The sequence below is a fragment of the Corvus kubaryi genome, unplaced genomic scaffold (genome assembly GCF_017639235.1).
Source record: "Corvus kubaryi isolate FWS band 111438036 unplaced genomic scaffold, C.kubaryi_AGA036_p1.0 137, whole genome shotgun sequence".
Classification (NCBI taxonomy): domain Eukaryota; kingdom Metazoa; phylum Chordata; class Aves; order Passeriformes; family Corvidae; genus Corvus; species Corvus kubaryi.
In genome coordinates, this window is record NW_024580671.1 from 30,820,469 (window position 1) to 30,836,188 (window position 15,720).

At 48.1% G+C, this 15,720-nt stretch overlaps 1 protein-coding gene across 3 annotated transcripts in view; it reads left to right on the forward strand.

Annotated features, from left to right (window-relative positions):
* The first annotated feature begins 5,285 nt into the window (after positions 1–5,285).
* Positions 5,286–15,720, forward strand: part of RELN (reelin) — a 276,616-nt gene continuing 266,181 nt past the window's right edge. For all 3 annotated transcript variants that reach the window (XM_042018399.1, XM_042018400.1, XM_042018398.1), the window contains exon 1: positions 5,286–5,525. In XM_042018399.1, the coding sequence (XP_041874333.1) occupies positions 5,297–5,525 (229 nt within the window). In that variant the 5' untranslated portion in view covers positions 5,286–5,296. The remainder of the gene's footprint in view (positions 5,526–15,720) is intronic.

Below are 15,720 nucleotides of genomic sequence, written 5' to 3' on the forward strand. Positions count from 1 at the left end.
TAGACGGTGCATATTCCAGCAGCCCACTGGAAAATGGAGCAGCCAAACAGCTGCTATTGCTCCTACCCTAGAAAAAATTAAGATCTCGTAATAACATAGGCATGGATGTTGCCTATAATTTCACATTTAGGCCTTTGTTTAGAAATGACTTGGTCTCTGCTTAAGAGCAAAGTTCATGTAACTGGCAAGGCAAGACTGCTTTATTATCTGACTGTGACAAGTCATGTGCACAAAAAAGGGATTCATCCCAAAGGGTTATTTGGCATGGCCAAGGCAACTCCACAGTGCCAGGCCTCTCTGGTAAGTCTCTGCATAAATAGGAGAAGAAAACAAGGAGGCTGCATGAACTGAAGACTTTGTTTTGGAAGAAAAAGCGAGATCAGTTAGCTATTAAATACTTTTAATTTTCCTGTCCATCGTTCACAGGTCAGAGGTTTCCACTTTTCTGAAGCCAAACTTTACTTACACTGCAGCTTCAACTTCACTGATAGACCCAAGAGAGGGGGTCTGTCTTACTGTAGCATGGTCAGACCCATCCTCCCCATTTCTTTCCTTGACTGGGATTATGAAGAGACCCCACACACCTTGGGATGACTGAGGGAGGCCTTTGCAGCCTGAAGGAGAAGCACATTGATGGATTGACAGCCCAGCTGCTGTGGTGGGCAGGAGAGGTCCCTCTCAACAATTTGTTGAGGTTTGCTTTGTGTGTACATCTGATTGTCAAGAGGAAAGACACACAAAGAGAACACCGACTGCTTATATGGATAAGTAGAAAATAAAGACTTGGGAAAATCTGACTCTGGAAAGTCCACTTTATATCTTCATTAGAGTGAGCATATCAGAAGTGCCTCAGTTTGCTGTCCTGCTTTCAGATGTTACATGCTATACCACAATGGATAAATGATATGTGCAATTTGGTGCTCCAATGGCTCTTTCTTATTTGCAGCTGATTATGTAGAAACCCTAGGCAATTTCCTTAATTTTTGTCGTAGAAAGCTGCTGAAAGCAGGGGACAAGATTTGCATCAAGACTCTCCAGGTGGTGACTGTGACTAGAGTGTTTTTCTACATTCTTCCACGAAAGCCTTTGCCCAGACCCAAAGAGCTTGGTCAAAGCCTCTTATTGCTCCATGGTACTTAATAGTTCCCCAGCCTGCCCATATCTTTTCAAGATTATCTGCTGTGCCCACATAAATAAAACAGCTACTCGCCTGTTAATGTTTTTCAATTCTGCTTTTGGGGTGTGAGTTCTCTCCCTGAATGAAGTGAGCAGCTCTACTGCCTGAATAATGATTTCCTTAAATTAATATGGTCTGCAGCCACGTCCATCTGTGCTGTGATTTCCCGCCACCACACATGCTTGAAAGAGGCCTGTACCTCCTAAGTAATTATTTACATTCCACCTATTGCATTCTCCATTACAGACAGCAGTCTTTACTCAGTTCTCATCTCAATTTATACCTCGTTGTTTTCTGTGTTAAAAACATACTTCATGAGGGGTGAAAGCTCATAGTAACCTCCATCCTGCAGTATTAGGTAGGTCCTGTCTTTCACAGGGAATAGTTGTAACTTACATGAAGATCTTGGATCGGAGAAGAGAGAAAATAAAGATTATTATGATTTTTACAAGCTTTTATTTCTGTTCCAGGAAGTCTTAGACACTCAAATAGTTGTTTTGATGTTATTAATAATAATATCTTAGCCTTGCTGTCAGTGGGAGAGAGATGAAAAATTCTGGCCAAAGATGTTTCATAAACCCCTCACCTTCAAAAATCAGGTACTGTATTTACTCAGAGCAGTGAGGGGATATGAGAGCAATGCAAAAACCCACTGGGACGTGGCTGGCCCCCTGTGAGATGATGGGGACAGCCTGGTGGAAAGCTCCCTCCACGCCCAGCTGTGTTGGAGGTGCTCAGGGACAGGGGCTGAATAGGTTATGCTGGTGCTCCTCCATGTCATAGCAAAATCTTCCACACCAGGTAAGGATTTGGGGTGAGTCATGGGTAGATCATGCTTGTATCAGTGAGATTGTGCTGGAGCTGGGGCTGTGACGGGAAAAGACTGGCAGAGTCTGGAAGCTTCTTTTTCTTCCTTCCCTGCAGTGCACAGGGCTTGATCATAGCTTTGTCTCCCTGCAAGTGTCTCAGCGAATGTCTTGCTGCTATTGTAGGGACACAGCAAAATCGTGGGGTTTGTGGATTCTGCAGCAGCCTGTTTTTTGATGATAGGCACCACTAGCATCACTCTTCTATGCAAAGATGAGCCTGAAATGTGCAAGAGAGTTTTGTGAAGCACTTTTTGAGCTAGATGTGTAGGGTCTGAGAAGGCAGGTGTCTTGTCTGGACTGAAGGTCTATTTCATTATTTCTGTAGGGTGCAGGAAATGGGGTTTGAGGTCCCAAACAGTCACCTTGAATCCTGTGTCCTTGAATATCAGCATTCTGGGGTGTCTGCTGGATTCCCCACCAACAGAGCATGGATGAGATGGCAGGCCATGACCACAGGACTTCCTCATTCTACCCAGTGAAGAAGAGGTTAGAGATCTTGTAAAAGTGTAAGAAACAAAGGAGAAAGGAGAGAAGAAGGCACAACATAGAGAAATGGAGGATGGAGGTTACCAAGGAGAGGCACAAGGCTTCCAAGGGGAGTTGTTATCTTTTCACCTTCTTTTACTGACTGTCCGTTTTGGTGAGTGACACACATGTCTCCGAGAAGAAAGAGGTGTGCTGGCTGCACTAAGAATCCTGGCTGCTCTGGATACTAAGCAGCTGTAAACAAAGAAAATTGTGTACAATTCATCAGCATGGGCCCTATCCACATGCCAGTGACTTCAGGGAGTGCTACTCTGAGCCCCAAAATCTGCTGGCAGATTAGCTATCCCATGGTCCCAAGATTATTTAGGGAATTATCTCTTGAAAAAAAAAAATGAAAAGGCATTGCAGGAAAGTGGTACAGTAGCATCCTGACAGAGATGGATGGCACCCCCTCCTGCTACAGCAGCGGGACCCCATCACCCCCTTTCCCTACCATTTTCTTTTTTTAGAAGAGAGTTGACTATGTCTAGCAGCCTCCTCCAAAACGACTGGCCAACTTTCCATGGCTGCTGGGCAGAGCAGGCACGAGCCAAGGCGTGTTTGCTCAGCTGAAGCCCCTCTGGCATGGCCTGGGCTCGCTGGTGAGCTCGTGCTGGAGGGAAGCAGGAGTGCACGAGGGAGAACATATCCCTTTGGCAGTGGTTTCACCAGTGAGCCCGCACAGCTTTGCTTGCATGAGATTTTGGCAGGGGGAAATTATATTATCAGTCTGTCACTTTTACAAGCATTGAAATATACAGAGGAGGCACAGATGTTAAAAAATAACCACCAAAGCAAACAAATACCCAAAGCTGAAAAACAAATAAACACCCTAAAAAGGAAATCTCGGAGCCAAACTGACTCCTTACCAGCTGCTGCCAAGCCCAGTTTCCACAGCAGTGGCCAGGGATACCCATCAGCCAGTGGTGGGACAGGTGTTCCACCCCCTACATCGTGCACCACCAGTGCCTTTTGTCTTTACAGCAAAGGCAGTGCATTTCTCCATCCAGATTGATGAGGGACCTCACCTCACTCCATCCCTAGTGAGGCACCACCCCGTAAAGTTTTGCTGGTGGCAGTGAACTCGGGCTCAGTGCAGAGCCAGTGGAAAAGGCAGGTTGGGCAGATGGCAAGGATGCCCCCTGGGCCACTGCGGACAGGCTCTCTGTCAGCTGGGTGGGAGGTGGGCCAGGGAAGCAGCCTGCACGGACGCAGGGCAGCTGCGTGGTGCCATCCATGTGGCTTGCGCCTCTGTGGAGGGAACCTTTCCCTCTGGCACTGAAACCAATCCAGGAGGGAGCCCCTGGACTGTGCCAGTTTTGCACTTCAAAAATGCTGGCAGGTAGGATCTCCTTTCCAATTACATCATGTCACTACCGCTCACCCTGTCTGTCTCTGGCCGTTGGGCAGGATCCAGTAGCAGCATGGTGGATGCTTTAAACGGTTGTGGATTTGCTCCCATCTCCTGATGCTGTGGTCCCTCTGTCAGACCTGCTTTGTCAAAAATTTATGTTTTTATGAATTGCTCGACTTGCTAGTGTTTTATGTTCAGTTTCTCATTCCCCTTCTGGTCTCCACCGGGTTTGCCCCTCTTGCTGGGATAAAGGGCCTGGACACACACTCTCAAGGAGTTGAAGCCTTCTCCCAGGGACATGCACTCCCCAGGGACTCACACATGCCCCCCCCCCCCCCCCGCCACCACCCTCAGAGCTGCCCGACACACCTCTGGGGATGGGCGTGCATGTGTATCATTTTGAAATGGAAGTGGAGAAGGTTTAAGTAAAAATCTCACGTTTCCCCAACAGTGTGTGCAGGTACAGCAGAGGCAGGGCTGTGGCTGTGACATGGACAGGAGCAGGGATAGAAGGGCAAGAGTTGGGGCTGAGGCAAAGGGACAGGGACCAGGGCAGAGGAGTAGGGGCAAAAAGGGGATGGGGCAGCTGCGAAGGGGCAGGGACACAAGGATAAGGACGTAGACAGGGCTAAAGAACAGGGCATGGAGAAGAGGGACAAAAAGATGGATAAAGGGATAGAAGCAGAGACACTTTGGTTGAGGCTGAGAGACAGGGGCAAGGTAACAAGGAGGCAGCAGGATCAGGGACTCAGGTGTCAGGGTGGGGAGTTAAGGGCTGGGACAGGAGGGGTGGCAGGGGCAGGGGCAGGCACAGAGACCGAGGCAAGGGCTAGGGCAGGAGCTGGGACTCGGGAGCAGAGACAGGGGCAGAAGCTGGGGCGTGGACGCAAGGGCAGGGGCAGGGACAGGGACCCGGCAGCAGACAAAGGGCGGGCAGCAGAGCCCGGCTCACAGCCCCCGTGTCCGCGGCGGCAGCACCGCACACCGGCGCGCAGAGCGAGGAGCAGCAGGAGCGGGCGGCGGCGGAGGAGGAGGCGGAGGAGGAGGGGAGGGACCTTCCCCTCCCTCCCACCCCGGCACCGGGGGAAATAAATTATTCCCAGCCCTCGCACTCCCAGCTCCGTGCCCCGCACCCCGGCAGCGGCAGGCGGGAACGGCGCAGCCTTCGTCGGGTGCGGCGTGGCCGCCCCTGCCCTCGCTGCGCTCCGCTCCGCGCCCCGCGCCCGCCTCCCCACGAACTCCCGCGGGCCGCGGCGGGGGGCAGCGCCCGCCCCGTCCGTCCCGTCCCGCCCCGTCCCGCGCGGAGCGGAGCGGAGCGGCGCGCCGGCCCCGCCGTGCCCTGGATGCCCCAGCGGCGCCGGCGGCAGCAGCATGGAGCGGCGGCGGGGCGTCCCCGGGGGCTGGCCCTGCCTGCTGGCCGCCCTGGGTGCCCTGCTGGCGGCGGGCCGGGCGGCTGCCCCCCGTGCCCGCTTCTCGCCCTTCTTCTTCCTCTGCACCCACCACGGCGAGCTGGAGGGCGACGGCGAGCAGGGCGAGGTGCTCATCGCCCTCCACATCGCGGGTAACCCCGCCGCCTACGTGCCCGGCCAGGAGTACCACGGTAGGTGGTGGCGCCCACCGTGCTCGGCGCTGCTCGTCCCCGGGCGGCCCCGGAGCGTCCCGCGGGGAGGAAAGCGGCGGGGGGAAGCGGGCGCCCCGGACGGGAACCCACGCGGTCGTGTGCCGTGCCCCAGCTCAGCCCCCGCGGGGGGCTCGGCGGAGCGCCCCACCGCGCGGGACCGTCCTCACCTGCCCGGGGCGCCGGGACCGCCGCCCGCGCCCCTGTCCCAGCGCCGCTTCGCCTCGGCGCGGCTCCCGCCAGGCGCAGCCGGGAGCAGAGGAAATTCCGAGTCCCTGCTCCTCAACCGGCCCTGGGCTGGATCCAGAGCCTCACAAGTTGCTGGCAGTCTGTCCCTTTCCCACTTCAGCGGCTTTCGGAGCCGGCTCGCACCGAGCGCATCACCCTCTCCTGAGGGGCTGCTGCCATCGGGTCACCGCGGTGTGTCACCGCGAGGACCGGCTCGGCGCGGCTGCCGGCCAGCCTGTTGCTCCCTTGCAGGGGCCACGGACGACAGCCGGGGGTCAGGCACTCATAGGTGGCTTTGGAGATGGAAGGTCGTGCCCAGAATTAATAAATAAACCTGCTTTTTGTAAGCGCCCAGGCGGAGGAGAATGAACAACAAAGAATAGGCAAAGTTGTTCACAAAGTAGTGTCTCTGCTTGGGGCTGTACTGGGTGAGGGGCACAGCCCAGGGCGGAGTGGGGCCTCGCAGGCAGGTACACCACTGTGGGAACCTGCTTTCGGCTGCAGAGTGCCCCCGGGAAGCAGCACTGTGTGGTTCAACAGCCTCAGCACCATTTCTCTGTATAGAAAACTTCCATGTGTGAAACATTTTTAAATTCATAACGATGGGAGACTGCTTAAGGCCATATTCACTAATCCTTATCTCTTTGTGTCTGTTTGGAGTTTGCAATGCTACGGAATAATTGCTAATTCTGCAGTAAGCAGTTGGAAATCAGAGAAAATGACAATAAATGTCTATTTAAAACACCTTGCTCAAACCCAGATACTGTAGGATAGTCCCTGGCTAAAGATTGAATTAAACTTCTGACTTTCATATGTTCCAGCACAGAATTTAAGTTTCAGGTAAATTATTGAATAGTTGAGTTATGTGAAGATTCTAATTGAAATTTTTACTGTAAAGACTTAAACCCCAAACACATCAAATACTCATTTTCACGTAATATGAGGCATCCTGAAGTTTTTGCCTATGTGCAAGCTTTAACTATATAGTTTTACTAAATACATAGGAAACTTTTAATTTTAAAATACTGGTATCCTTTCTAAAAACCCACATATATGAGTTACATGACTTCACCAGATAATTTTTTTCCTTAGAGCCTTAGATCTTACAGCCCATAATACACATTCAGGTTAGCTAAATTGCGTTCAACCTGCTGAGCCACAGAGGGAAAAAAGACGCTTTCCTGCAGAAGAAAAAAGAACCTGGGATTTCCATTTTGCACTGTTTTAAAGGCTGGATTTTTGAAATTATATTTCAACCACGTAAATAACAGAATCGCCCCTTTCCTCGCTACTGCCGTGTTTTCCAAGCCTGCAGCCAGCGTTTAAGACCCTTTGCTGGTCTAGGGATAGAGGCTTGTGGCGGGCAGGGCTGTCCGGCTGTCCTGCGGGGTGAGGAGCAGGGACAGAGGTTGTTTCTCCAGGGATGCTCTTCTGCAGCTTGCCTTTTTAAAGGGTTTTTGAATTTTGAAGCACCAGCTTGCGGAGCAGCGCCCCAGCTGCGCGCCAGACCTTTCAGGTGGCCAAGGGTGGGTTTTCCGTCGCTGTTTTGCGTCTGACCGAGCAAACTGCGGCGTCTTTGAATCTGCCTCTGTGCCTCGTGGGATTTCTCCCTGTCCGCTCTCAGATTTTGCGGAGCCGCTGCTGCCCCGCTCCCCGGCCCTGCGCGTCTCGCCCGAGCCCAGCCCGCTCGGGGAGCAGCTCCTGCGGCATCTCCCCCGGAGCCTCTGCTGACCCCGCTGCCCGGCCAAAATTCGCCCCGCGGTTGCGCGTTCCCGTCTGAAGCAGGCACTGCTGGCGCGGCGCTGCCCCGGCATCACCGCTGCCAGAGGCCAACATCTGCGCGGGGTGCAACCCAACCATTTCGGGGCTTCTTTTAAAGCCACCGTATTCAGCTAGAATAAAGAAATCAGACGCGTTCAAAGGATGAGCACAGAAGGAAATCCACAAGCCGAACTTGAAAACTAACTTGTTAACTCAGTGCGAGGAGTAGGTACACCTCGGTGTGAGCCAGACTCCTAATTTATATCAAACTTGGAACAGTGATTTCTTTACGAATTCGTGCAATGATTAAAAACCTACCCATGCCAAACCATGGCAAGAAGCGCTGTCTATTTGCTATGCACAGTGCAGCAGACATATTCTTGAGCTAAGCACACTTAATCAGTTAGATATTCTGAAATATGTAATTTGAGTATTTTTAAATATAACAATTATCAATGTTAAATATAGCACAAGAAAAAAAAAAAAAAACCCAGAGTATACAATCTGAAGAAATAATTTGAAGCAGCATGGAATTTTATATAGTACAGTTTAACGATGCTGAAAACTGCCAGTCTCTACTGGTTGAGCATTTATCATTTAAAAATAAAACTTTAAAGGTGGTCTTGCAGGGACACAGAGAAGGATTTTTGACATGCTGCACAGAAGCACAGGACAAAGGCAGATTTACATATGTACAATGAAAATTCACCTGCTCAGAGAGCATGTTAAAATGCTCTGAATCTTTGCAAGTTCCAGTGAGGCCCTGTTTTACTGCCCATTCATTCTACAGGAACAGGTGACAGCAGCATCCAAGAACATCAAACTCAAAGAGGAGGGAATTGGATGAAACCATATGCCAAGGACTGGATGAGGAAAAAAATCTGATTAAAAAAATCAGCCACCGACTTTCTGCTAATTTGTTTAGACATTTCCTTGGGCACTCAGAGGGGGAGTCAAACCACTGTGTGGCCAGTGGAGCTGTGACAGGGGCTCTTGGCCCTTTGCCCAACTGTCCCTCACGCTGCCCAGCACGACGGGAGAGCAACAGCATGTGTTGCAGAAGATACTTGCCTGGGAAGCACAGGAGCTCCTGCAAGTGGCTTCTCTGGCACCCTGAATCTGGCACTTTATTTCCCTGTGCCTCTGAATTTCATAAGTAAAACAAAGGCAATAATATTCCCTACTTTGCATAGTTAAATTAGATACTTTGGGATTTAGCACTTCTCCCCTAATACTTAAAATTACTCCAGATTTGGCCCTGTTCCTGCAAACAGTAAATATTTAATCACTGATTGAATAGGACCAGACCTACACTGCATATAAATATACTCTTTTATATAAGAGGACTGACTTGATACATCAGCAAACAATTTTATTACCTTTGGCAGACATTTATTCCTTGAATTAGCTTATTTCAAATGTAATTAAGTCCTTGAGCTGGCAAAGCAGTTAGGGGGTTGCTCAAATGCAAACTGACAAAGTGTGCACTGGTTTAATGTAGGCACCTGCTCAGCTTCCTCTCAGCCAAGGGGGGGCTGCGTGTTCGGGGAGCAGCATCAGGGCTCGCTTGGCTTGCTCGTAGTTTTCCTCATAGATAGGGATGTTCTTCTTTTGGTTTTCTCCTGGGTTTTCCTCTGTAATATGCAGAACAGAATATAATTTCTTAAAAAAAAAATTCAAGCCAAACCCAGTATAAATTGAAAATTTTTATATAACTCCATTTGGGTTTATTTGCAATCTGTGGTTGGTTTTTTAAATCCATGTCAATGCGCCTTCAGTGCTGAGAGCATGTACCATGATTTACTGGCAGATAAGTACATTGGAACTGCATAAAGAAATAAGGATAAACTTGACTGAATATTGAGTCTTTACTGACCTTAATCACAGAAAGCTCAAAATGAACAGTCAGATTTGTAGTGTTTAAAAAATACAAATGGATTATCTTTACACTGTATTTGTTCTTATCCCTTAAGAGTTTTTTTCTGTCACTGCAAACAGTTCCTTTTTCCCAAGGTTTCAAATTTAGATCTTTTAGGAACAACTTTGAACTGTTTTCCCATGATTGATGCTAAAACTCATCATTCTGCCCTTAAAATAGTTTTCTTTAATGAGACTTGAGTTTCTATTTCACTCTCCATTGTTCCTTTTTTTTTCCAGAACGGATTAACCTTCAGTCCCCAAATGTTATCAGTTTCCATCAATGACTGCTACTATTCTTAGATATACTGTATATTGTCCAGAACCATTGCTGTGATAGGTTGTAAAAAACAGTTTTTAACTATTTTAAGTGGTAGTTGTGCACTCTTTCAGGACTGATAAAAAGTTGTTTAAAGTCTGTCTAATTCCACCTTTTTTACTAACCACTGTATTTTAGAAATACAGATTGTGACTTAGTACCTATTTTCATAGGTAACCCATGACAATTACTTACATTTCTGGTGGGCGTTTTCGTTGTAAATTCTTATTGTTCAGATCACTGGTAAAAAAAAATGTGCTAGAGTTTGAAGTGAATGAAGGGAAGAAAAAAATAACTGGAATTCAAGTAGTGATGCTGCTTGAGGTATAATCAGAGCTGTAACCCAGTGGCAGAAACTCAGGCATGGATACTTTCTCTACCAGTTGTGCTGAAGTGTAGGAAGTTTTTAGTGAGTCAGTAGAAATAAACAACGAACAGGAAGTGATGTTAGTGCAGTGGTAACAGAAGAGCAGATTTGCATCTCTGTTTTCCATCATCAGCCCAAGAACCAGGTCAGCTTCTTGAGTCTTTTGCAGGCTATTCCCGCAAAACCTTTCATCTCACTCACTTACACACTCCTCTGATCTTTGGAAGAATGGAGATTTCCATCATTTTCTGTTTAAAATTAAAGAAGTGTGGAAAAATGTTTGCTCATGGGAGTCCAGTTAGCTCCAGGGATTATTTTAGAACTCTTCTCTTAAGGGACACTCACATTAAAAACATGAGTCTGGAAATAGGTAGCAATGGTGAGGGAGTTATTAGGAATGGGGAAAACCCTTGATCTTCAAGTCTCTCCTTTCCTCTGAGGTTCCTAGCAATATCTTGCAGCTGCATAAGAGTTTCATAGCACATAAAAATTTCATCTTGGGTCAGCATTTACTAAAAATGCCTTCATCCACCAGAGTCTCCAGAGCGCACCCTGAGTACTGAGGCCTGTTTGAATTTCTCAGATCTGAGCCTTACTTGGTATGTTATTGAGGAAATATGAGTTTTTTAGGTCTTGATGTTGACCAATGCATTGTCTATATTTCTGAAGTTCTTGTCTGGCCTCAAAGTTCGTGTGGTGTGCGTTTGCAAATTTTAAAGAGTTGTGCTTTTAGGATCCCTTGACCAGAAACTGATGAAGGGTGCCAACCTTAAAAGAAAAATATAGGCAGGATCACAACTGACAGCCTCTTGCAAACTGTGTTTCACTAGGGAAGATGTTAAATTTCAATGGTTTTGTCTGTCATCACTAATTCGTGGGCATCATAAGCACCAGCAGATGGCCCAGCCAAAGATGAAGTCAGGCACGAGATTGATGAAAGGAGGTAGAAGGTCCACAAAGGCCTAAATGAGCCTTTCTTGCAAATTTGCAGAAGAGATGTAATCTCCGGTTAAATCCTTTCTCCCCTCATCAGGGGGCTGCTCCCCCCTTCAAAGGAGACTTGATTGCCCCAAATAACAGAAATCAAAGCCAGCATGGCGTGCTGCGTGACCCACATTTGTGAGGTGACATCTGACTGTGGGACAGACACGGCATTGTTGGTACTGCGGATCCGTGTAGGGCAGACTGGGCTAGGCCGGGCTGTGTACATGAAAAAATGATCTCTGCCTCGGTGAGTTCACTGTCCAAGGCCTGGAGCTGGCTGTGGGGGCTGGCATGTGTGCATGAACCTTTCTTCTGGCACATCACCCAGCACTGGAGTCAAGGAATAAAAGAAACCTGTAAATGGTTAAAGGGTGCAAAAATACTGTTTCAGTGGGAATATTGCACATATTTTCTGATTTCTGTGTTCAGAGATGTTTCTAATATGTGTAATTTATCTGTGGAATTCATTGTCAAAATATGTCCATGCAAACTTCTTTTAAGCAGAAATTTCTAACATATTTTTCTTATAATTATTATTTATATATATTTTTATATATATATATAGGTGTATATATATATATATAAAAGAAGAGATAAACCTTCAAGACCTAAGGTGACCAGTAAATGATTTATAAGTAGGTTACAGTTGCATGGTGGCATGTAGGATGTTTCTCCAATGTTTCCCGCATTGATTATTTCACCAAACCCATGTCAGTTCATTAGGCAGAACAGGGCAAGACTGGTGCCATTTCTCATTTTCCTTATTGTTGCCTTAATCTGGATTTTTGGAGGCCACTGCTCTTGAAGTACTGTAACTTTTTATGATAGTGCAATACTACAGTATTTGCATATTGACTGTCTGAAGTATGATTTTCAATCTGATAATAGCCGTGGTGATGAAGCTGAGATGGATTCAGATGCAATCTTTATTTGCTTTGTGTCTCTCATGCCCTACAGCTGTGGTTTAGATTCGTCATGAGTGTTTGCTGCATGGAGAAGGAAGGAAATGGCACTGTCTTACCTCTGAGAATAACCAACCTTTCGTACCAGACCTTGTTATGAGAATTTCAATAGTCTCTGATGAAAGGTTCAGTCTTTCTAACATGCTTCCTTTCTTTGTCTTAACATTTCCTGCCTTTTCATCAGGCATGAAAGGTGCACAGAGTGCAAATGTGTGTCTGGAATATTTGTGTAATTCCCATCTTTTTCCCCCCCCCAGTTGGGACTCACCTCGGGGATAAATATAGGACAAACCCTCTAAGTGCAATCTTTGACATCTGTCAAAGCACACTAGCAGATTGCATGGGGACAGACCTTCCTAGTTGGTCGAGACAATGCCTTCTTGTTACGCAGGTGGTCTTCTTCCATTCCTCCTTCCCTTAAGTCAGTCCTGGAAACTGAAAGGCATTTCATGTGTCACACAATTCCTGCTGGGCTCTGCCAATGGACAGTGGCATCATGGAGACAGAGATCTGTCTGGTCCATGCCCACAGGACCTTCTGCAGGTCCCTGCAGTGCTCAGATGCCTCCCACAGCTACACATTTTACTCTTTTCCTCAAGGGAAGAGAAGGGTCAAGGGAGTGGGGTTCTTTGAAGACTTTGTTTTGTTTTAATGTATCTCTCACTAACCATTTGCCTTAAATAAGACCACGTTGGAGATGTGTATATCCCGCATGGAGAGGGAGTCCTGGGGCTTGTGGGGGCATTAGGGTTTGTACCTGTTTATTCTACAGTCCAGGACCAGACATTATGCTGTCCCTCTGCAGCTGGAGAGGTCCTGGCTGGGGCTGGAGAGAGAACCCAGTGGCCAGGCGTGGAGCCACAGGCTTCTTGCCATTGTCTCCTGCAACCATCTGGAGTGGCTGCTGCCTCTGTGGCGTCAGTGTTTCTTGGGCAGCTGGGTTCAGCTTAGCTTCAGGCAGAGGCACCTATGGGCTTGTGCTTTGTCTCACCAACCTCAGCATCATCTGCGTCACTCCGGACTCCCTGCAGTGTGATTGTTGGCTGTTCATCCTTGTCCTGCTGCTGTCAGCATGGCTTTCTCTTTGGGGATGCTGTTTGGTCATGTGGTTTTTGCATGCTGGTAGAGATCTCCACAAGGCTCCTCTCTGTCTACCCCAAGGGGATCCTTGGTCTTCCTGGGAATCAGGATATCCCTGACTGCTATCTTTTAGTGTTTTCTCATGACCTGTTGTAAGCAATGCCTTTTATGTGAACATCTCAGTCTAGAAATCAGGATATGTCCTGGGGAACTGGGCATGAGTGGCTTGTGAAAGTTGCTGGGGAGCAGGAAGGGAGTTCATACCCTTTCCCAAAGGCGTTTATCCCAAAGTGGAGAGTGCTTGTTACAGTCTTTATAACATCCCTCTTGCCATATTTTTCCATCTGGGGAACAAAACAGAAGTGGCGGTTCCCTGCTCCTCTCTAGAACTTTGGTATTAATATTGGTCGTGAGAGTTTCACAAGCATCTCCTTGGGAAGGGAAATCAATGGCACTTTTTCAGACTGTGTCTATTGAAGTTCAACCTGCAAGAGCCCTGAGTGACAGCAGACAAGAAATCCATTTCCCTTCAGGTGCAAGCTTTACCTTACCCTACCCTAAGTCTCACATCCCACCCCCACCACCTTCTTTCAGACTTCTACATTGACCTTCCTAAAATTTTGTGTGCTGCAGGTTTCTCTCTGCCCTGTGCAAGTGCTTCAGTGCATGCCCAAGTTCTGTCCTTGTTTCCCATGTCCTGGGGAGACAAACATCCCAGTATGCATCCAGCCCTGCAGTGGGACCACTGCTCCCCACAGACCTTCTCTGAGGGGATGCCTTGCTCCACTGCTAGGAGGGACATTGTGTGCCTGCCTGGGGACAGCCTGTCCCCAGCTCCTTGCTAAAGGGCTGAGTGCCAGCAGGGGAGAATCAGATGGATGGTGGTCCTTCATGCCTTCACCCCATCACCTCCTCCCCTTCTCTTCTCTGCCTGCTCAGGGGAGGAAGCAGCTCCAAGGGACAGTGCAGAGTATTTGACTGAGATGCCCAGAGTAAAATTTGATTCAGTTTTGCTAGAGGTGAAGCGTTATTAATAAGCCCAGCCTTTGGGTGTAGGGGTTCACTGGGTGTTGGAAATATTTGTGAAGCCCTGTGTAAAACTATCACTGTGTCTCTCCTGAAGCAGAAGCCTTGGGGCATGCGGCCATGCAGGGTGGTTGCTGGTTTCTCTCTTTGCTTTTGCAAGATCCAGCAGAGGGGAAACTGGAGTGCCCTTGGTCTTCTTCAGCAGGGTGAGCAGATTAATCCTCAGAGATGGGGCTGAAGGTCTCCGTGTGTTTCCCAGAATGGCTTCTACTCACAAGTATGCATATGTGACTGCTTGTTTCCCACAGGAGACATGGCCATGCTCATTGGGCTGAGGAAACTGAGCTATAAACCTGAGATGAAATGCCAGGAGCTCTTGCAGCACACTTAGCAAAATTTTGATTGCCTCGATTTAGACAGTTACTTATTCTTCCTCATGTCTGCTTGAAGGGTAGTTTTGTAAATAAACAGGTATGACCCCAGAGAGATGAGACAAGAAAAGGGGCTGCCTGCCAGCCCCAGCTCCAGCTGTGTCTGTGTCTCCTACTGTCCATTCCTTGCTGCCATGGAGGGCTGGATGCTGGCACCTATCCCATGTCCCTTTCCAGAGCCTGGCTGCAATGTGGCTGTACACTGAGGGGTCCAGCTGGTGAAAAGCACACAGAATAAGGGGCCTCACTGTTTCCTTCTTTCCATCTCTCCAGTGTAATTTTCAAGAGTGCAGTTAGATAATCAAAAGTCGACAAAGAAAAAACTCTGTACAGGGAAATCCGTCAAACAAGCTCAATTTCATGCACAGGCATGCATCCAGAAGCAAATGCTGTTTCCCCTCCTCATCTTGCTGCATCCCATCTGCAGGCAGTTCCTGCCCCATCTTGGATTTGGAGGGATTTTCATATTGGTTGTCCACAAGTGGCAAATGTAGGTTGCTCCTTGGGAATGTATGAGGGAACAGTGAAAGTTGTCTGTCTGTCCATGTGCACATGATAGTGAAGAGGAGGGAAGGGAATGGGAAAAGAGAAAGCACAGAACACTCATTGCCCAGAAGAGTTGAAGAAATCTGGGAATGTTTTTCTCTCTGTGGCTGAGAGGTAGTTTGTGGTCACATCATTCAACAAATCTGGTAGAATATTCATAAATGAGATAGCGAGGATGCAGAAAATCAGCTTTCCTGGGCAGGAGGCTTGTGTTCTTGCCAAGAAACACTTAATGGAAGAGCTGTCTTCCCATGTGGATCCTGCATGGGGGAGCTCTTCCTGTGCTAGAAATGAAAGCAATGGGTAGGTGATCAGCCTTTTTAACATCTGAAAACAGCAGCGTGACCCTCTGTGGCCTCTCTTCATGTCAGGCCCTGAGAAGTCGTTCATCACATCACGGGGCTTGGCAAGGTCCCTGCCATTTGCCTTCCACTGTTCCCACTGCTCTCCAGGACAATACAATGCATAGGAAAGAACAAGAACTATAGATAATATTTATCTTTCTGGCTAAACAAGCTGTGGTTTCCAGCCCACAATAACCTTCCAGTGTTCCTAT